This window comes from Dunckerocampus dactyliophorus, chromosome 1 (assembly GCF_027744805.1).
Source record: "Dunckerocampus dactyliophorus isolate RoL2022-P2 chromosome 1, RoL_Ddac_1.1, whole genome shotgun sequence".
Taxonomy (NCBI): Eukaryota; Metazoa; Chordata; class Actinopteri; order Syngnathiformes; family Syngnathidae; genus Dunckerocampus; species Dunckerocampus dactyliophorus.
The window spans coordinates 44,404,641-44,426,978 of record NC_072819.1 but is presented as its reverse complement, the minus strand read 5'-3'; the positions used below and the strand labels follow the sequence as shown (position 1 = coordinate 44,426,978).

General features: G+C 40.6%; 2 protein-coding genes and 1 long non-coding RNA gene across 6 annotated transcripts in view; 1 reads left to right on the top strand and 2 right to left on the bottom strand.

Annotated features, from left to right (window-relative positions):
- Positions 1-4,725: 4,725 nt before the first annotated feature.
- On the bottom strand, positions 4,726-13,137 carry dnase1l1 (deoxyribonuclease I-like 1). The gene is made up of 9 exons (XM_054784377.1): positions 13,010-13,137; positions 11,699-11,859; positions 11,279-11,367; positions 11,103-11,192; positions 10,896-11,008; positions 10,681-10,793; positions 10,377-10,534; positions 8,027-8,123; positions 4,726-6,975 (listed from the first exon to the last, which is right to left on the bottom strand). The coding sequence occupies exons 2-9, from the start codon at positions 11,849-11,851 to the stop codon at positions 6,865-6,867; spliced, it is 924 nt and encodes a 307-aa protein (XP_054640352.1). The 5' UTR covers positions 11,852-11,859; positions 13,010-13,137; the 3' UTR covers positions 4,726-6,864.
- LOC129186288 (uncharacterized) overlaps positions 4,860-22,338 on the top strand; it is a 25,750-nt gene continuing 8,271 nt past the window's right edge. Inside the window, exons 1-2 of the long non-coding RNA XR_008572221.1 lie at positions 4,860-4,958; positions 6,843-7,004. This is a non-coding gene — a long non-coding RNA (uncharacterized LOC129186288). The remainder of the gene's footprint in view (positions 4,959-6,842; positions 7,005-22,338) is intronic.
- Positions 17,496-22,338, bottom strand: part of LOC129186262 (thymic stromal cotransporter homolog) — a 16,571-nt gene continuing 11,728 nt past the window's right edge. For 2 of the 4 annotated variants that reach the window (XM_054784346.1, XM_054784365.1), the window contains one exon: positions 17,497-22,228. In XM_054784346.1, coding sequence (XP_054640321.1) covers positions 22,078-22,228 — 151 coding nt within the window. In that variant the 3' untranslated portion in view covers positions 17,497-22,077. Of the gene's footprint in view, positions 22,229-22,338 lie in introns of all 4 variants that reach the window. The other 2 variants (XM_054784357.1, XR_008572219.1) reach the window with 2 other exon arrangements.

Genomic DNA, 22,338 nt, shown 5'->3' with positions numbered 1-22,338 from the left:
AACTAGCAGGTGTGGGTACAGTTTTTTTCTTTCTAACAACATAAGCCACACAGACTTAGACTATAAATTGAACATAGGAGTGGTTTGCAGACCGTCCATCCATTTGCTATACTGCTTGTCCTCCTTAGGTCGTGAGTGAGGGGGGCCCGATCCCAGCTGAGGCGGTGTACACCCCGGACTGGCCACCAGTCAATTGCAGGCTTTGTTGCAAATTATTCCTGTATCTTTCAGTCAATCTTACCAGGCAAGCACTTCGGACAACATAGCTCCTTTATCAGGTACTCAGTGGGATGGCATTGCAGTGTATGTCCTCTGAAGACATGAAGTAATATTACCTGCGCAGAGTAGACAACATGAATGTTAGTGTGAACACTATCACAAAGGGAAAGTGAAAAGAATCATCTCTGATGTGGTGTCACTCACCAACACACCAGCCATAACCTTCTTTTTATTGTTTTCATTTGAGTTGACTTTGGAACTTGGAACCACCAGGCTGTTTGACCCATCAGTAAAGTTTCAGGGGTCAAGTTTTTACAAGCATGATTTTTTTATACATAGATATATATTGCGCAATAGCAAACAATAGCTAATTCAGGTGTCCCTTCTTACGAGAGATCCAATCAGACTAATCAAATGGTCCGCTGCGTCTCAGAAAGAAAGTATCATGGGTGGCTAAAAGAGGGGGGGGGGAATGACACTTAATGTTGTCACGTTGCAGTTTGGCTGCGAGACCCCAAGATGCAGAGACGAAGGCAAAGTGCAAGCAAAACAGTCTTTAGAGAAGCACAGGCAGGTGCAAACAATCACTGCCACTAGAGTGAAGGCAAAAAGACGAAACAAAAAGAAACAAAGCAACTAAAGCACAGAGAGGAAAATGGAAGTAACAAAAGTGAATGCATACGAAAGTTATTTTACCAGAACTCAAAGGAAGACTTGAGACGCAATGAATCCACAACCAGCAGGGAGACCAACTGAATTAAATGGTAAAGCTGCTGGCAATGGTGAAAAACAGGAAATGGGTGTACAAAATAAGAGCACAAAACAGGAAATAAGGAAAACAAACACAAACGAGTCCAAGCAGTCAAGCAGAGCAGGACAAATGTATCTGAATGAAAAAGCGGAGAGAGTATGCATGGATGGAAAGTATATTTAAGCATATTTTAGCAAAGTTTATAGAAACTTCTCCTAAATAATAAAATGTATTACCTATGAGCACTACTGCTACGATATGCTGCATGTATGGATGTTAGTTTTGGCATTTCATTTTAGCAACAGCGTTCACACGGCAGGATATGATGCCCAATTTGGATTATTTTGTTAAAACCCGATTTTTTTTCATGTGGTCGTTCACATTACCCAAAAAATGCAAGTTGTCAATGTGAAAGCAAAGAGTCCCGGATGTGACATGTATGCGCAAAAAGCATGACATCCCATGCATTGCTGCAGTCCGTTCTCGCCTTAATGCATTTGCGACAAAATGATTCCGTGTAAGAGATTACGAGGAAAGAGGCAAGAATTGTGTTATGGCAGTTTGTGGAGAACTTGCGACCACTGTGCAGCTCATACTGTAACGTTTAAGCGCCACTCGGTGGAATTGCGGGGTACTGCAGGTGTCATTAAAAACTTGCAAGCGGAAGCACATCTGTCATGCACATTTACAACAAGTTCAATTGTTTACATAAATATGTTAGAAGAAAAAAAGTTATGATGATACATAATTACATCTTTTTTGAGATCTATTCCAGTAACCTGGGAGTTCACAGATGAACAAGTGTGAACATTTAAGAGGACGTATGTCAAAATTCATAACACGCATGATTATTAGAACAAATAAATACAATTAATGGTGAATTGTACCTAAATTAATCACAAGTCAATTGTGTTAAATGAAAATGTGTTTCATTAAAAAATATTAATTCATTTTTGTTTTGTTGTGTTGTACCCCGCCTATCGCCCGAAGTCAGCTGGGATAGGCTCCAGCATGCCCCCGCGACCCTAAAGAGGAAGAAGCGGTATAGAACATGGATGGATGGATGTTTGTTTTACCAGCAGTTGATGAATTGTCAGCGAGTAATTTCCAAACATCATTCTGTTTGGACACTTGGATGTGTGATGGAATTATGGTGACATATTTCATCGGCGGAGATGCACGTCCAAAATCATCGGGATGATACCTAGAAAGAAGAGAAAGCTTTTGCAAAGTGTGCTTTAACACTTAAGACCATTTTTCCCTGCCTGTATTTGTTAAATTGAAATTATCATTTAAATTTAAGATACTGTGCATGAGAGGGACCCATTATTATAATCACGTCACTATTAATATATTTTGCTCCTTGCGTTGGTTTGTGGATGCGCGGTTCCTTTAACTGATTTAGTATGACTTGTGCGTTTTTTGTTTGTTTTTCTACTGATGACTGAGGCTCGTTGAGAAACACCACGACCAATCAATGCCGCTGTTGAAATGATGAACGCGTCGACTGTCCAATAATGCACTGCCAAGTGCCTGAACTGGATCAGTCAACGCACAATCAGACATAATGACGTGCTAAAGACTTCTGCAGTCACATAAACGTAAAAAAACAACACTAAGTCTCAATGCCACTGTTTTTTCATCTCTTAGTGACCGAGAGATGATCATACCATGTCCGTATGACTGGTCACTGTATAAAAACCTATGACGTCTGTTGTCTTAAAATACTCTTGAGTATTCATGTTTCATGTTCATGGTTTCATGTTTTCACGGCTGTACTTTATTTGTAGGTTACTGTAACTAAAATACTTAAGACAAAAGGCCATGTAGTTTTCTGAAAATGTTTCCGTCAAATTAACCGTCATTAACGTATACAGCTCGTTTATTTGGATTCAATATGTTCTATCGGTGTACTATATAACTATCGGGTACAGCGAGTTTGGCAGCTGCTTTCCTCGTGTTTTCCACGGGGAATTCCCTTATAAGACAGTTAGCATGACTAAGTTTCCTCTTAGTAGTGAGAAAATGTATGATAAAGTAATAAAGAAACCTACTTGTTTTTGTTGAGCGCTATTTGGTCCGTCGTTATGCCCCTTCCGATCCCTACTTTCACTTTCACTGTCCTCGTACCAGGATAGCGTGGTGTGTTAGCAGGGAGGAAACTTCATCCAACGTGAAATGAGAAAGCTAATTTAGTTTAGATACAAATGAATGCTTTTATATTATATTGTATTGTGTAGCCGGCCTGTACTGACACTGGCTAAAAATGAATTCTGCGTTGTGTTCTTTGACGTGGTGAATGATGAGGAGACAGCTGCAGTTCTCTTTCCATCCAGAGGGGGCGTTTATTCTCTGTGCACAACATATAAAATGTACAGCAACCTGAATAAGCTTCATGCACACGTCTCCTCTCCTCAGCAGTCCAGAAGGCGACTGAAACATTTTAAATAAAATATACAAAAAGAGGGAGCCGACATACCTGTGCACAACATATAAAATGTACAGCAACCTGAATAAGCTTCATGCACACGTCTCCTAAAGAAAAGAAAACCACATGAAAAACGAACTCCCCAAAACTAGCTTAATTAACAGCAATAACTTTCGTGAGTTGTTTCAAATGCTGTACATAATACAAAGTACACAATGGCATGAAATGTCTCTTATATTCACATTAACATACTCAAAATATTGTTGCCACCAGACTAACATACCTCTCCTCAGCAGTCCAGAAGGCGACTGAAGAGGAGCGCGCCAGAATGGCAGGAAATGACATCACAGCAATGTCAAAGTTCACACAACAAAAAGAACACAAATAAAATAAAGACTGCCCATAAAAAGTTGCTTATATCAACAAATACATATGTGAGAATGAAAATGAATTATTGGTGAAATTAAATTAACAGAATTAACACATCGGTTACAATTGTATTGTATTGTATTGTATTGTATTGTATTGTATTGTATTGTATTGTATTGTATTGTATTATATTATATTATATTATATTATATTATATTATATTATATTATATTATATTATATTATATTATATTATATTATATTATATTACTGTTACTGTTACTGTTACTGTTTGTGTATGAGTTTCCCTGAAAAGACGTGTTCAAGGGTTGGGGGGAGTGAAAAGGGAAACGGACAGGAAGGGACTGTGTGGTTCCCCCATGTTGGCAGAGCTGTTGGAAATTAGGTCGGCGTGGGTTGCGACCGTGACAGTAGCCCGTGTTGGGACTGTCGTGATTGTTGGACTTCAATAAAAAGGCTGTTGTTGGTCTGGTGTTTGTGCCGCGCACAGAGTGTTACCATATTATATGAAATTAAATTATATGATATTATTGCTTCTAAAGTGAAATGCCATTATTCCCTCTTTTTGTCTTATGCGGTTGCCTCAAGTGTCCTATATATGTATAAAAACTACATGTTTTTATACATTTTATACAGTGTTTTTACTGTTATAAATTAATAATAACAGGCAACCTCTTACACTCCTATTTAGGAGAGCCCAGACGCAAGCAAGCAAGGACAGGCGACAGTAGAATGCATCTCAAAAAACTTTAATTCCAAAAACAACTGGGGAAACGCAAAATCCAAAGAACACAAAATGAAAAACAAAACATGAAGCGCGTGCAAGGAGCTAGGAAACTACGACTCGCATGGAGCAGACTTACCACACAAGACGTATGACGACCAAATAACTACACACTAATTATACAACATAATTTTTTTTACTGAACCGTATTCGTTTCTGTTAACTCGTTCACGTACCCTGCTAGTGAGTGCAAGTACGTGGACTTACGCATGTGCGAGTTTCTCTGGTGACGTAACCGCGGCATTGAGCGCTGCACTATACGCCGACGTCGCCGCCATATTGGATGTGGCAAGAGAGAAAGGAGAAAATGCCGATTGCCTGTTGCGAATGGAATTGCACCAACCGGTTTACAATCCAAGCAAGATCTCACGGGATTACCTTTCACAGGTAAGGCCGAATAAAATACTTTTGATTGTATTTGGCCATTATAACATCATTTTACGAACACAATTTGTTGACTTTGTGGCATAACGCAGTGGCATAGTGTGGATTCCCACACTGAAACCAGCCTCGTTTGTTGAACTGCGCTTTATTAAATTTGGTTCATTTTCTTGCAATTGTTTAAGGGGCAGATCTGCCACATTCAAACTGGCCAACCATCTCAATTAGGCATTTGCTTAGTGCGTGTATATGTACAGCATAGTTTCCCAAATTGGGGTACGCCAATTGTCATTGGGGGTACGTGAATAAAAATGAAAAACAATTAGCGCCTAACACTCACAATCACGAGCGTACCTGAACGCCTTATAGCACAGAGAGCACCGTCATAGCAGAAAGAAGGAGACACCGCATGAAGTTCTTCATTCCTCTGTGAGTTATGACTACGTAAGTAAGTTTGATGATTATGGTGTGTATTAATAACTACTATAACTACTACAACTAATATTATTAGAAAAGTTAACATCATTTAAGTAGCATAATGTTTAAATATTAAAGAAAAAAGATGTAATTTTTTTAAAAGTCCTGAGAGAAAAATAAAACAACAAGTAAAGTTGTAATTTTTGTGAAATTAGGCTGTGGAAAAACTTACTAACGTTTTGAGAATAAATAGGGGAATAAAGTCATAATTACAAGAAAAAAAATTACAAGATGAAAGTTGAAATAGTTGGAAATTTAAAAAAACAACAGCAGGAAGGGACAACTGTAATTTTACAAGAATAAAGGCAAAATATTAAGAGGAAAAAGTCGTATTCTAACGAGAAAAAAAGTCATAGTTTTATGAGAATATACTTGCATTATCATGAGAAAAAATAATTCATTTAGTTAGGATAGACTTTAAATATTAAGGGAAAATTCCATTTATTTTTTAAGGTAGCCCTTGTTTCCTTTAATTTTTCAGTATGTGGCCCACTGTGGAAAACGTTTGGACACCCCCGACCTAATGTATCCCTAGCTTTTCTTTGCAAATAAAATTTTTAGGTGTTTTTGCATCGCCATGCACATGGTAATGGTTTTAAAACACTGTATGTTTTAATTTCTGTATGTGGAACGTTTCAAAAACACAAAGAAACGGCAACTCCCATTGCCAGCTGCCCAAATCTCTCCACTTTACTTATGCCATCACTTCATAATACAACGCTTCATAACTACATAACACATAACACAACAGTACCAGACATTGGACTGGGTTGTGTTTATTCGTGTGTGTTGATATAATGTGTTGATACAAACATAAAGCAAACATTCCTGTCAGCTTCACAACCGCCATCTCTTCCAATATGGAAGATAATGTTCATAATGCACAAACTTTAGTTCATAATTAATATCTACTGATAGACACATGATAAAATACAGCAATGCAGAACAAAACAGTGCATTCGGTATAAAAATGAAACATTTAAATGAAAGAAAAACAGTTAAAAAACACAATGAATACATGCATATTGCTATTTCAATCCATTTGGATTTATAAACTGTACCAACAAACACTAGAATATATATATTTACTATAACAGCATATCCCATCCTGACAGTATCAGTTCTGTGATGGCCACAGAAAAAATAAGATTCTTACCTTGAGGTCAATGCAAAACACAATGTGAGGTTAGAGTCATTGCAGAGTTTTAACTCTGAAGTTGCTTATGCTGAGGATTCTAGATGGTGAACTTGCATATCTGTCATTATCCGTCACACTCCCTGAATATTGTTTCACTCTAGAACCGAGCTGGTAGTATACAGTAATGATTAAAGAGATCTTTTGTTTGTTTTCAACTAAATTGTTATTCTAAAATATGAGGCTTGTTTCCTTATGCAACACCACCTCTGCCGCAGGAGTCCATTCCGACAGGTTGTTTCATCTGGAGATGAACGTAAGAAGCGAGATGAGGAAGAGGCTGAAGGAGAGTTTTGCCGTGCCGTTCTTCAGTAGGACCTCAACAGGATAATGGTCACTGACCATGAGTGCCTGAGTGCAACAGAAACACTTCAGAACAAGTATGTAGTAGTTTCTCTTTCAAGTTGTGTCAATTGACTGTCGTAAGGATTGGTGCCACCTAAAGGACTACAGTGAAACTGCATCAACCATAACTCACAGCTAAAGTGGGCCTTACATCTCGACATACGAGCTGGCTATGTGCAAAAATGGGGAAAATTGTATGAGACACGCACATGGCCGGCACGGATTTTCAAACCCGCAAACAGCACGCAAAGCCCGTAGGAAGAAAATTGGGATGCAAATTATTTTCTGCGTGCACGCAGGAAAACCTTGCTTGCAAGGGCATGAGGGAGAGTGCATGATCCTTGCGTGGGTCACAAGTTTAAAAGTACATTGTGTACATTGCCCGGCCACGGCAGCCACTCCTCCTGCGGCTGCTCACATCGCGTATCCGATATTTCTCTTTACCTGTAATAACGCAGGTTTACAAACAACATGGCCCTTGTTGCACTCTGAGACGTTTTCGGCTCTGTTTCTCTCACGTGCAACTAGAAGGGAGGAATCTACAGCAACTCTATCTGGCATTATTGTTTTGCCTCAGCGAAGATGTGCACCTAACTGCTTGGGTTCTGTTCAAGTTTTCTTCCCCAGAGGGAGTTTTTTGCCTCTGTCGCCAAGTGCTTGCTCATGCGGGGTTCAGTTGGTTTCTCTTTTCTTCATTAGCAGCGTGAGCATAGACCAACCTCATGTGTAAAGTGCCCTGAGATCACTTTTGCTGTGATTTGACGCTACATAGATAAAACTGAATTGAATTGAAGGGTTGCACGGTGGCCAAGTGGTTAGCATATTGGCCAAACAGTTAGATCGGGAAGACATATGGGTTCGAGTCTCCGGGTACTCCGGTTTCCTCCCACATTCCAAAAACATGTATGTTAGGTCAATTGGCGACTCTAAATTGGTATGAATGTGAGTGTGAATGGTTGTTTGTCTATATGTGCCCTGCGGTTGGCTGGCAACCAGTCCAGGGTGTACCCCACCTCTCGCCCTCTTCTATTAACATTAGAAACATGCATCATGTTACCTGCTCTTCTGTGAGTTGATATTCCAACTGAAAGTTAAATGGCTTGGCTGAAAATGGCACAACTGCATTGACAAATGCATCACCATGCACAACAATCCTGGGGAAACACAAACGAAAGACACGTGAATCGCTGGGAACCCTTACCTTGTTTAAACATGATTCTTTTGTTTTAACCCCTACATTTTCCTGAAATTAAAACTGCTCCATAGTTAATATTTTAATTGTTGCTGTACTGAAAGAAGTACTGAATTGCTCCATTAAAAATACTGTATTTCCTGGAGTGTAAGTCGCACTTTTTTTTCATAGTTTGGCTGGCCCTGCAACTTATAGTCAGGTGTGACATATAAATGAAAATACAAACAGCATTTAATTTAATGTTCTGTCTTTAAATTCTAGTGGGGTGGTTGTTTTTTGGTAACACCTTGCGGCTGCAGTTTGGCACTCAAAATCAGCTGGTAAGATCGGAAACCCCTGTGATAGTATCGCCATCGTAAGGCTGGACACATTATGTGTTTATCTTAATTAAACAACCACACACAAATAGTGTTTTGAGTGTTTTCATTTTAAATAGTGTTTTAATTTTCGCAAAGTAGGATTTCTTATTTAGAAATTGAATTTTTTCGTAGTTAGAGCATAGAAAACCTGTTTAGGATGTTCTAAATGCAATTTTTAACACTATAGAGCCCTCTAGACAGGAAATAACACGCCTATAGTCACGTTTACGCTCATATTACCCAATATAGTAGACATAAGAAGGGAAAATAAGACATATAAGGCATACATAAGACTCAGGCTTGTGTGTGTTGCTGTAAATGTGTTCTGGTGCTAGGTGAGCTGAGTGGGGATGGACAGGAAGCGACGTTGGGGGTTCAGAGGTCAAGTTTTAGCTTGGCGTGGGTTATAGCTGCATTGTAGCTCATGTTAGGGATCATTGTGCCTGCTGAGAGATCATTCAAACCTGCAATAAAAGCCTGTTGTTCCCGCAATCAAGTCTGACGCTTGTGTGTCTCACCGAAAATTACAGTAACATTACTGACACCTAGTTGCCAGTGTAGAATACTACATGCAATTGCAACATCTTTGAATGCGTCTTCTGAATGCCTGGTACACATCATGGAAAAAATGATTAGACCACCCTTGTTTCTTCAGTTTATTGATCCATTTTAATGCCTGGTACAACTGAAGGTACATTTATTTGGACAAATATAATGATGATAGCAAATATAGCTCATCAGAGTTTAATTTAAGAGCTAGCTATCTAGCAACTTCCATGGTTTTCTTGATAATAACCAAAATCACCTAAGTTCTTAAATGAATAGCTCTAGCATCGTACTAAATAATTTAACTCTTATGAGCTATTTTTTTTGTCATTGTTATATTTGTCCAAACAAAGGTACCCTTTACTTGTATCAGGCATTAAAATGAACAAGAAACTAAAGAAACAAGGGTGGGCTAATCATTTTTTCCATGACTGTATTTGTATTTTAGTTCATTTAGCCATTTTATGCTTGAAAATTGTTAATTGTTAAAAAAAAATGCTAAACTTGCTTAAATATGCATATTTTTTTTTACTAATAGGCCATGTTGAACCACAAAAGCATGATTTATTAATTAATATATTTTTGAAAAAACGTGATATAGAGTGAAGCCACGAAATTCAAAGAGCGAAGTGGCGAGGGATTAGTGTACTTTGTAGTACGCTTCTGCCTTGGAGACTGTGTCAGTAAGTATTGTGCAACTATAATGATATGATATCTGTGTGGATTTATGAATGTCATATTATAAACAGCAGCGTTGTTTAATTAGGACACCAATTATGTCTAGCTTGGCGATTGTAGCTGCTGTGTGAGCCACTACCTAAACACACATGTTGGATTTTCAGTCTATTTTAATTCATTTGCGGATACAAAAATGAAGCTTTGGTGTTAAAACACACCTGTTTGATACATTTCTATGTCCAGGTGTCATGTCACGTATTGAAAATGTCTTCTTCGAGCACATTCTGACGTTTATTAAACGGGTACATTTTTATTGTATCTGGATATGTTTAAAATTTGGACTTATTTCAGCCTCCGTAGCTTTAGCTAGTCTCCTTGTTGGTGTTTTCTTTGCCCCCTCCATCTGGCTTCATCTTCTTCTCTGTGGTGCCCTGACACTCCTAATTGCTCAATCATAAATACTGATAAAGGTGACTTATAGTCAGTCCGTTGCGAATTATGTATGTTTCTCTTCATGACGTATTTTTTGACTGATACGACTTACACTGTGGAGCGATTTATACTCCGGTAAATCCAGTACCTTTTGCAGAATAAGCAATATGTACAGTATATAACGCACTCATGGTAATTACCTGTCATATGTGCATGAGGTGGTTGAACGAACAGTGGTGTCGGTCTTATCTTTGATCAGCCAGGACAGGCTGTTTTCTGTAAACAAGCGCAACTTCTGACGGCTCCTCTTGGAAAGGTAGGCACAATCAGCATTGAAGTCCCCAAGAAGCATCACATTCTGTTTGCAGTGGACAAGATAAACAATTTTCATTGGGTCATACATCTTGATTGACTGCATCCATTTTACATGATGTTCAGTGCAGTCAGTGCAATAGGAAATATTTTACTCAGAATAGCAGTCATATGTGCAAAATAACCTTTTACCTCGGTTTTCCACATCTTCCTCACATGTTGTAAAACATCATACAGTGCCTCAAGCTCTTTAGTGGTGTTAGCTGGACTCGTGTGTTGTGGGACGAGGACAAACTCCTTCAGAGCTGAAGATACAAGGAGGGAATGGGTGGCGTACAGACGCATTGTGATACCACATGCATTTTACCATGACGATCTGAGACTTGGAAGAATGTGAGGAGACAGACCTGTCTTTGGAGCTTTGAAGCGAACAACAAACGGCTCTCTGGAGAATGCATCAACATCTCCTGGCCTGTTGTCGGGGTACTGATACTGGCCTGTGACTGTCACTGTATCGGTCCTGCATACAGTACATCACACTCCTCTGTGAGACCCTGGTCATTTGGAACATTCCACTGTAAATGATCATACATGATGTCATGTTTATTGCTTACCTGTAGACAAACACATACTGCTCCTGGTATGCTTCAGATCGACCTAGTCTCTCACTCGCCACCGCGGCATACTTGTGATAAATGTCATACCTGAATATTGAGGAAACAACATCAGTTTGAGCCGAGTGGAACATGTGTGTGTGTGTGTGTGTGTGTGTGTAAGAGCTTTGAATTACTTGTTTAGACGCTCAAGCAACTGGGGTAAAGCCTTTTGCTTGCTATCTCTCACTTCCTGAAGGAGAGACACGTCGCATCGGGTGATGATCTGGAAGAGGTCATGAAAGAATGATTTGTTTTGCAGCAACACACATATGAATAAATACCTAACTCATATTCTATGTACCGTTCTTAACGGTGTAATTACATAAGCACATACACAAACTGGATACTCTGCACATGCACTATTGGGACACACAGAGGAGGATCATAAGCACTTGAAGGTTTGGTGACTTACGTACTAAAGGGCGCATAGCCAATCACTATTTCCATACTTCTGATCATAGTGAGGCTGGAACTAGACATCATCTGGACCCCGAGCCTCGTCCTTACACGGCGAGCCACAAGTCAAACTGTTTAGTCACCTCTGGATGCCTTACCTTGGCAAGTGTGTGCATCACATCCTCTTTCTTGGCTTTGGATTCCCCAAAATGTTGAAGGTTGAAGGCACAGATCTTGAACTCTGAAACCCCCCGAACATCACACACACCAACATAGGCGAGCAGGAGTTGTAGGAGGAAAGGGTGCCTCATTGCCACCGCTGTAAGAGATTGTAATCTTGTTACAGTTGTGAAACACAAAGATGAGTTTGTATAATTAATCATGTATTGAACATTGTGATTGTGACTGGGCTCCACATTAAACACAGAACCTGTGCCAGGGCAGCTGTTAACAGAGGAGGAGAATGAGATGATGTTGCTACAACAGAGCAACAGGTAGCCAACTTTCTGCAATTAAAGGGGTGGATGTCGAAGTCGACAACATCAATACATGCATTTTAATGTCTGGCAGAAATAACAACACACCTGTCATCATCATCATGAAGCTCACCAGCAAAACACAACTACTCTGCTGAGGCAGAGAAGCAAGCTGAAAGGAACAAATGTCTTTTTTCTGGTCATAAGTCTTCCTCTTCTTTTTGAATAAATTCCCCTCCATGAGCACCAGTGGTTTTGAGGGACACCAGCAGTGCTCCAGTCACTTCTCTCTCAAAGTCAGAATGTTGTTCGATCTTTTGACTACATGACAAGTCTCTAGAGAGTCAGTATATACAGTATATAATATACTGTATGCATAGCAGTTGTAATAACTGCTATGAGACACCATACATGACAATCAGAAGACAATGATATCCTTATTTGTTATCAGTTCGGGCACAGCACTTCCAGTTGGTCTATTCTTAGTCAGCTCCGCCATGTTAGTGTTTGAGTGTGGGTGTTAATGTGAGACAGGTGTTCAACAACATTACAGTAGGTACAGCTTCACAATCTAATGAGTTTCAATACGAAGCTGGATCTCATTAGACTCCGAGCACCATTTAACACACGGCCATAACGTGAAGTTATGCTGGCTTCATGGTAAAGCACAAATGATGTCATTTTCCAAGCAAGTGCCAGGTGTTTAAAGTTCTAAATAAAGTATATTCACAAGTCAACAGCTGTTAACGTTGCTGCCTGTGCAGTTATCATATGGAGCACAAACAGTAACAAATGGAACAGTTGTTAGACACAGTTCATGCTCGTGCCCAGCAGACTATTTTTATACAGTCAGTCCTCTTTTTAGCTGTTCTCCACTGTCTCTCTCTGCCACACACACAAACACACGCACAAGTTCCCTGGTGAAATGCTTCCCTGACCCAGTTTTTGTCTGAATCCTGCAACAAGACTATATTTTTTTAAACAGCAGCTTACCAGCTTGTTCTTTGACCTGCCCGCTTGTGTGTTTCTGACTGCTTCCTCTTTTGTGAAATATGAAGCCTCACCAGCTTGACTGCTTCCTGTGGGAGGGACGTCCTGCTGCATAGCAAGTCCTAACAGGCATACAGATGACTTGTTTCTGTGACTATGAGAGGAGCTGCTCAGTTTTCGCTTCCCTTAATTAAATTTAGTGGGGTAATTTCCAACAAGTTAGTAAAACCAAAAGTCATTTGTCACAACATGTTTATTGGTTGAAGTTTGATCATTAACTGAACATTGGCATGACATGCTGAAATGTAAATGTTTCTTTGTGGAACAACTAAAAACAGCAATCATGCACTGTATGTTATTGTTTAACTGCTTGTAGTCTCTAGTTTAGTTTAAAAACGCAGCAGCTGTTTGTATATGATGTAATAACATACAGTGGTGTGAATAAGTGTTTGCCCCTCGATGATTTCTTATTTTTTTCCATGTTTGTCACACTTAAGTGACAAACATGCAATCATAAAACAAATTTAAATATTAGTCAATGACAACACAACTGAACACAAAATGCAGTTTTTAAATGAAACTTTTTATTATTAAGGGAGAAAAAATATCCAAACCTACATGGGCCTGTGTAGGTTGCCCGCTAACGCTAACAACTGGTTGGGCCGCCCTGAGCAGCAACAACTGCAATCAAGCGTTTGCGATAACTTGCAATGAGTGTCTTACTCCCACTCATCTTTGCGCAACATCAGCAACATTGGAGGGTTTCCCAGCATGAACCACCTTTCTAAGGTCAAGCCACAGCATCTCAATAGGATTCAAGATTTTTTGGTAGACAGCAGAATTCATGGTTCCATTTATCACAGCAAGTCTTCCAGGTCCTGAAGCAGCAAAACAGCCCCAGACCATCACACTACCACCACCATATTTTACTGTTGGTATGATGTTCTTTTTCTGAATGCGGTGTCACTCTCACACCAAATGTAATGAGACACACACCTTCCAAAAAGTTCAACTTTTGTCTCGTCAGCCCACAAAGTATTTTCCCAAAGGTCTTGGGGATCATCAAGATGTGTTCTGCCAAAATTGAGACGAGGCTAATGTTTTTGTTCAGCAGTGGTTTTTGTCTTGGAATTCTGCCATGCAGGCCTTTTTTGCCCAGTGTCTTTCTTATGGTGGAGTCATGAACACTGACCTTAACTGAGGCAAGTGAGGCCTGCAGTTCTTTGGATGTTGTTGTGGAGTCTTTTGCGACCTCTTGGATGAGTAGTCACTGCGCTCTCGGGGTAATTTTGGTGGGCCAGCCACTCCTGGTAAGGTTCACCACTGTTCCATGTTTTCGTCATTTATGGATAATGGCTCTCACTATAGAGTCACATGATTTAGGACCCCGGTGATCAAGACGAGAGCCCCAGTGTGCTGTGTTTGTAGTTTATCACTCGCGCAGTGGATGACGTCACACGCATCCCCTCCCGGTGGAAATGGAAGAGGTGGCCGAAGACCGGGATGCCCGGACTTCCCTACTGAGACTGCTGCCCCCGTGACCCGGACCTGGATAAGCAGAATAAAATGGATGGATGGCATTTATATTTAGAGTTAATATTTCTATTTACATTTAGATTTTGCATTTCAATGTAGATTAACCTTTTAGATTCACTATTTAATTTCTACCACAAATGTGGAGAACATGAGTTAAATGTGAGAAAATTGCGCTAAATATTCAAAATATATCTTGAGCTTGACTCGAGTTTCTTTAGTAAAACTCACAAAAATTCAAAGTCCAAATCTTTATTGTCAATTATGTCTCCAAGACACACAGAGCAGCGAAATTACTTTTCTGTCACTCCAAGATGCGATTATAATAAACAGTATAGAAAGAGAATTATTACTATACCACTATTACTATTATTACTGTATTTAAAATGAGCTAATAGTTGTAGCCCATCAGTCATGCACGTGTCATTCCTGCAGGAGATGCTGAGCCAACTGAAGTCAGCCCTCTGCTACACCACACAGCACTCCAAGACCATTCAAAAGCTGCAATCTCAGTATCAAAAAGCCAAATGCGACAAATTGCCATTCTGAACTTTCTTACAAAAGAATCTGGGAGAGATCATCAACGACAGGAGGAAAGCGAGGCCAAAACAGGGAGGTTTTTAAACCTTGAAATTCTGCTTGATAAGGTTTATACATTTGTTGATTACGTTTGTTATATTATTATTTCTATTTCATGTATGTTTGATACATTTTCTATTTTTATACATGTTATCAGTGCTGGTTGTAAGCTGTTTTTTATTAGAGTTGTTTGTTGTTTTGCAATAAATGTCCAGTTTGTAAAAACGTGTGCCTTTTTTTAAACAAAGGTGTTCGGAGGCAGGCTATATAGCATTGAAATAATGAAATAATAGAAATGTATGCACCTTACTTTATGGTGGGAAACATTTATTATGAACAATTTAATGATCTCATCTGCCTGTCACAACCAGCAAGCGGTGAACGGTCATCTTTGAAATGCCTTCTTGTTGTATCTCGTTGTGACCACTAAGGGGCAGTGTTGACGTGAATACTCACACAAGGACTGCTGTGACATTTCCGTCTGATAACGTTGGCCTACTTATTAAAATTTCATATTGCATTTTTATTCCTGGTGCTCGTGTGAGCACATCTAGCATATTCCCTCGGCTGAAAATCTATCGCTTATAGATATCAGGAAATGCTCTTTTTCTCCATTTCTTTTCTCCATGTCCCCTCGGGTGCTACGTAGGTTCGAAAGAAATAGCGACGCCATCTCCGAATTAGCTAAACAGTGGAACAGTGGCATTTTCATAGCCGATTTTAAGGTGAAAGCCTGGACATAACCTGGTCCCGACCAGCCTAAGTTGCCATGGTGGTACGGCTGCTTTGAAAGAGAGCTACCTTCGCTGAACAGGCAAGCCCGGCTTTCCACTCAACATAGATCGCTAACCCACTAAACTTGCTTCGTAGAATACCCCCATCAAGCATTGCTTATGAAGGCCTGATTACAATTGCTCCCAGGTGTGTCCAGGTGGCGCCGCCCCAGCAGGACAAGCAGTGCACTGCAAAAGTGAGCAGATAGGCGGCAGCAGAGCAGCTCCAGCAGAACATGACATTCATGGCTTCATTTATATGCTGAACAATTTCACAGAAAGGTCAAATCTGATTGTGTATTATTTGTAAATGTCAAACTATATACAATGGTAATGGTTTAATTTATTTTGAACATGGATACAGGTGCCTTTGTAATACATCACGTAGGGGGTATTCTGCAAAAGTGGCTCAACCAACGCAGGCTTTGTGCTCGAGATGCAGCCCAACAAAACCTAAAGTCCCCAAGCAGAACTAAACGGTACTGCAACGGTGGTTGTCAACTGAATTTGTCAGGTTCGTGTGTGCGTTCACATGAAAGGGGGCGTTTGACGCCATATTCATCTACTTCCGTGCAAAAATGAAGCGATTCCAGCCGGTGTATTTTACACAAATTATTATGGAGCCTTATGAGGAGTTCAAAAAGATTATCATTGCCAAAAAGCAACACTGTCACCGCCAATAGAGCGAGGGGGGACACCGGTGTTTTCATTTTTGAATGACTTATATTCAATGTCTATATTGTTTTCATATTTTACTCATCTCAATAATAGAATTTGTGTGTGTGTGTGTGTTTTATTGAAAGTGAGACTGCACAGGCTATATGAGTACAATGACAATAAAGAGTGAAGTGTACTTTTATAGTTATTTCCCCATATCTCCACATAATTAGTTAGATACCAGAGATAATAATAATACCAGAGAACAATAGCGAGTATGGAGTGATTTTTGGTCCAGGAAAATTTTGCTTTAATCAATATTGAGGTATTTCTCGCCTGTTGTATATTTCTAATCTGAGCTTTCCAGCTCATATTTTCTACTCCTAGAAATGTATTTTCATTCACCCTTTCAATGTCCAGCCCACCAATTTGTATTTGCGCAAAAGTATCCTTTCTGCTGTTACAATAGCATTATTTTACTTTGACTTAAATTCAGGGATAATCTGTTTTTATCAAACCACCTTTTTAGAGTAGTCATTTCATCTGTGACTTTTTAAATTAGCTCTTGTGTGCTTTCTCCAGGACAAAATGCAGTAGTATCGTCTGCAAATAATACTAGCTTTAGGTCTTTAGTAACATTACAGATGTCATGAATGTATAGGTTGAACAGTTTTGGTCCCAGTATTGACCCCTGGGGTACGCCGCACGATATATTTAAACTTGCAGATGTGTATTCCCCTAGCTCCACATATTGTTCCCTGTTAGCTAAGTGACTTTTGACCCAATTCAACACTAACCCTCTGATTCCATACCTTTCTAATTTTGTAATTAGGGTATTTTGTAATTATGTAAGTATTATAATTATATAAGTTAAAATGTGCAAAACTAAAAGACAAAGCAGCGTCCAGGAAACAGTTTGTGGTAGTTTTTAATGAAAATTGGCAGTCGGAAACAACTTTTGTTTGCTGCTGCTCATTTTCCTAACTTTTCCAGCTTTCTTGTGTGTGTGTGTGTAACCCCCCCCCATCCCCATCCTCAAACGACTAGGCTTGTTCACTTCAAAAAAACATCTCCCGTTGTTCACTTCAAAGAGCTGCCTGTTTCGCTCGCAAATGACTCATCACTAGTATATGCAATTTGTGCAATGAACAAGAAACAACAAGTGTGCAAACACTACTGAATGTGGCATAGATGCAAGAGTATGAGGTAGATAGGATTGACTTAATAAATAAGTAGAGAATGTAACAGTTCCGATATCGTTCTGGTTGTGTACATGAATGGTCAGTCTGGGAGGGAGTTGTGTGACGTTTGAGGCTGGGGGGTGCAATGGAAGAAGGGCTAGGAGAGAGTAGCCTCCTCCCAGATGGCAGGAGACTGAAAAGGTGGTGGGGGATGTTCTGTGTGATGGTGAGCGCTTGTATTATAGCATGTGTTATAGATGTCCTGGAGGAAGTGGGGAGGGGTGCGCTGCACGGTCTTTTTGTCAGCAGCGGTGCAGCTTCCGTACCACACAGTGATGCAGCTGGATAGGACGCTCTCTGTGGTGCCACGGTGGCTTTCCTGAGTGCGTGTAGGATATCGAGGTGCTTTTGGGCTTTATTGGGCGCCGAGGCCATGAGAGGTTCTCGGTGATGTGTGCACCCAGGAGCAGGAACTTTCCACAGCTGCCCCATTGATTGTCAGTGGAGAGTGTTGGGCATTGGCTCTCCTGAAGTGAACCACATTCTCCTTTGTCTTCTCCACGTTGAGAGTGAGGTTGTAGTCTCTGCACCATGTGGCCAGTCGTCTCACCTCATCCCTGTAGGTAGACTCATCTCTGTTGTTGATGAGACCCGCTACAGCAGTGTAGTCCACAAATTTCATGAAGAAGTTATTGTCGTGTGTGTGTGCCGCACTAGTGGGTCAGCAGGGCAAAGAGCAGGGGGCTAAGAACACAACGTCAGGACACCCCCGTGGTGCTGGATGTGCTGCTGCTGACCCGAACAGCCTGTGAAGTCCGTGGACACAGCATTCATGCACATGAGCAAGAAATCTTCCCTTTTCCCTGCTGTGTTCTTTGTTGTGTCAAGCAGACCAAGGAGCGGATAGCACTGATATCATTTTTCTTCCAATCCAGTTCGTGACGCCACTTATTTTGTGTATCAAATACGTAACTGCACTCAGACACAGCTTGACGGTCAGAGAGAAGAGTGGTCTCTGGTTCATGGTGCACTCCTTTAAAGAAAACTGCACTTTTTGGGGAATTTTGCCACCATCCACAATCCTTATTTGTCTTATATGTCTTTCTCTTTTCTCTGAACCGATAAAAAGAGACAGCTCATTACTACACGTATGGGGGACGACTTATTCCGCCTATAAAGTCTTCTGGAAAAGTCTCCAAAAAGCGTCAACAACGCTCCATTTAGATAAAATGTTACAGCGACATTGTTATTATTATCATTAACATCGCTACGCCGATCGAACTACATTACTGGCGCATTAACACTTGGCCACACCACACCGAGTGGCTACGAGCCGGCTAGCGACGAGCTTCACCAGAGACTCGCCCGCAGCGCGTCAGCGCCACACTCACAACGCCTCACACCCCTACCAAAAGGGTAAGGCTACATATTCAAGATGCCGCCAGTGCTGTTGTTGTTTTTATTTTTGAGTTTGTTAAGTTAACGCTAGGTGTAGGTGTTCCTTTCTATGCTGCTATGTGAAATCAATGCGCCGAGAAAGGAAGTTCCAGTAATGACCAAACTACTGTAACATGGATATAAAAACATAAAACCTTGTTGGAGGTTTTTGGAGGTGTTTTAATAGCAATCTTTGTTACGTGCAGTACTGAGTTGTCGCTTTTTATCTGTTTTTATATCTTTAGAACGCATTGAGGCCGCAGTGGTTAGCATGTTGGCCATACAGTCAGGAGATCGGATAGATCTGGGTTCAAATCTCCACTTGGGCATCTCTGTGAGGAGTTTGTGTTCTCCCCATGCGTGGGTTTTTCTCCGGGTACTCCGGTTTCCTCCCACATTCCAAAAACATGCAGGTTAGGTTAAGTGGCAACTCTAAATTGTCCATAGGTATGAATGTGAGTGTGAATGGTTGTTTGTCTACATCTGCCCTGCGATTGGCTGGCGACCAGTCCAGGGTGTACCCCGCCGCTCGCCCAATGAAACAACAAGAAACACATACAGTATGTGTTCATGTCTCACAAAATGGGCAAAATCCCCTCCCCAAAAAGTGCAGTTTTCCCTTACAGAAGGCTCAGACCACGTAACAATACATGACATAACAGACATCTTGAACATTCTTGAACATTGTCACGATTCAGAACAGACAAACAATGAGGTGTGTTACCCGCCCATTCTTGAACTTTGAGTGCATTCTGGCTGTGTGTGTGTTTCATGTGTGTTTAGTTCCCTTCTTATCTAGTTTTCTGGTCTTGTTTGCAAGTCACGCTAGTATTCAATACTGAGTCATTCTACCATAAAGCCTGCTATGAGGCTCGCTCTCCAGGTAAATGAGAGGAGAGTACGGCACGGAGGTTGCTCGACATTCTTGTGTTTTAACAGAAATGTCTTTTTCAAACGTCACACCAAGCTTTACATGTATGGCGTGAGATGTTTTAATGAGTGAAACAGCTATTATATTTTAAAGCCTCTCTGTTGCCATGTTGAAATAGTTTTCAGAGCTGGGCGCGCAAAGGATCCTGGGATATGGACGGCCAGTAAAATGGACAGTCCTGATGAAGACTGCGAGCAAATGGCAGAGGAGGACACAGCTTTTTCAAATTGGGACGGCCTTTGCTCACTGACGCACAACGTCAGCACCCCACAAATGCACACTGCGAAGGATGCAAACCCTGCATTAGGACACAGCTACTTGCTGCTTGTCAAGCTAGCACAGTACGTACCGCATTGACCCGAATATAAGACGACGTGACTGTAAGATGACCCCCTTTTACACAAGAAGTTTGTAAAGTTCGCCATTATACTAAAATTGGCATCAGAGTTCTGCTTCTTGCGAACCTGCCGAACCTTCACAGCACTTTCTTGAGCAGGTCTCTGTGTTGCAGCGACATTTCTCAAGGTTACTGTGAGTAGAAGAAACACACTGACTCGCTTGGCCCCATCTGTGGGTTTGTATGTAAAACTCTCTAGACCCCGAATATAAGATCACACATTTTTTAATTTATAGTTCATGGCGGCAGCCATGACGAACTTGTCGCAGCAAAGCAGAAGTTTCCAGAAGTGACATCAGCCGAGTAACACCTCTCAGCTAAAGCCAAGTAAACAAACGTTTCTCGAGATAGCTCGTCGACTTAGCTCGGGCTTAGCTCCCAATAGCTCGGCATATTTTTCATCAAAATAGTAGTCATGCCAAGATGTTGTGTGGCAGCTGGATGTTTACGTTATCCGAGTGATACTTTCTTTGTTTTCTTTTCCAAAAGACGAAGGTTTAAGACAAAAATGGATGAAGCGAGTGCAGAGAAGGAGAGACAGATGGAAGCTCACCTTCACTGACGACGGCTGTGAAGGAACACCTTTACAAGAAGCATTTGGCTTGAAAGTACGGTAGAAACGCATTTTCAAAAAGGATCCTATTCCGCCGGCGGAATAGTACACAGGAAGAAAAAAAAAAAGACAAGAACGACCACTACGTCAAAGTTGCCACAGAACAGAGTAAGTCGTGTCTTGTTTACCTATTGTATTCTAAACACTATTCAACTATAGAGACAAGGCTTCAAAGCATCATACATGTTATATAAACATCTTCTCACAGCAATATGTTGGCGGTGGGAGACCGGCGGCAGCGACGGCCACAAAATATCAAATAAAACAGGCTATGAAGACCCCTTTACGCTCATGAATAAGCCGATTTAAAACAATAATTGAAGGATAAGCAACTCCAGAGTAATTTACATTTACCATTCTGTTTTGAAGGCGTCTTCATCTCCATGTGGTAAGGCTTAAGTCCATGTTCTGCAAATTCTCAATTTCATCTCCAAATGTTTCTCCCTTTGCTGCGACAAAAAGTTCGTCATGGCTGCCGCCATGAACTATAAATGTAATTTTTGCGACTTTACCGTTCGCTTTCAAAGAACGAACAATGCAGAACGTAATTACAAACAATTGATATCATATTTAAGCAGGTGATAAATCATGCCAGTGACCCTTTAACAGGTTCAAAGGCAGTCTTGTATTATTGAACACCCGTAGAGGTTGTGTATGGCACTGCAGTAGCTCATGGCTGCTGCATTTGTGAAATACAGTACAATGTATGCTACATTGGTTATGAATTAACTTATTTTAAGAAATGGTTGAAATTTGTTTTGATCAACACAGGTAAACCTGTTGTTATTCTGTTAAATATAGGAGAAAGGTTCTTGGCTCTTGTCTACTGCTATGTCAGAAGATGTCAGTTCAATGGGATCTCACGATCGGAAAATTAAATGCATCGGCGCCATCATCAGGCGTGACGTCTATACCATTCATCTTCCCGCACCCCCAACCCTGTCGGTTATGTTTAGATGAGTTGCCATTCTCACTCAGGTCTTTCGTTGAAGGGTGAATAAGATGCGCACTCCTTGCAAAAGGGTTTGTCTTCACTGTTTGTCAGGGGTAATATGTCATCTTGATCAGCCTCTTCATCTGCAGTGTAGCTACACATAGCAGACAGTCTACTGTCAAATATCCTGCAAAGGTTGATACAAAAACGTTACTGTCACTCACTGCACATTCCAGCCAAATTGTGATCCTACTGTGTTTGTGTTCAGATAGGATTACTGGTCATATACAGTGTTCC

What these genes read in the sequence shown, in the direction of transcription:
- dnase1l1 (XM_054784377.1), bottom strand. Translation starts at nt 11,851, where the DNA reads ATGAGGCACCCTTTCCTCCTACAACTCCTGCTCGCCTATGTTGGTGTG. An exon ending in GGAAGATGTGGAAAACCGAG is followed by an intron (nt 10,535 to 10,680) that starts GTAAAAGGTTAT and finishes CACTGCAAACAG; the next exon opens with AATGTGATGCTTCTTGGGGA. An exon ending in ACCTCATGCACATATGACAG is followed by an intron (nt 8,124 to 10,376) that starts GTAATTACCATG and finishes GTGTTTCCCCAG; the next exon opens with GATTGTTGTGCATGGTGATG.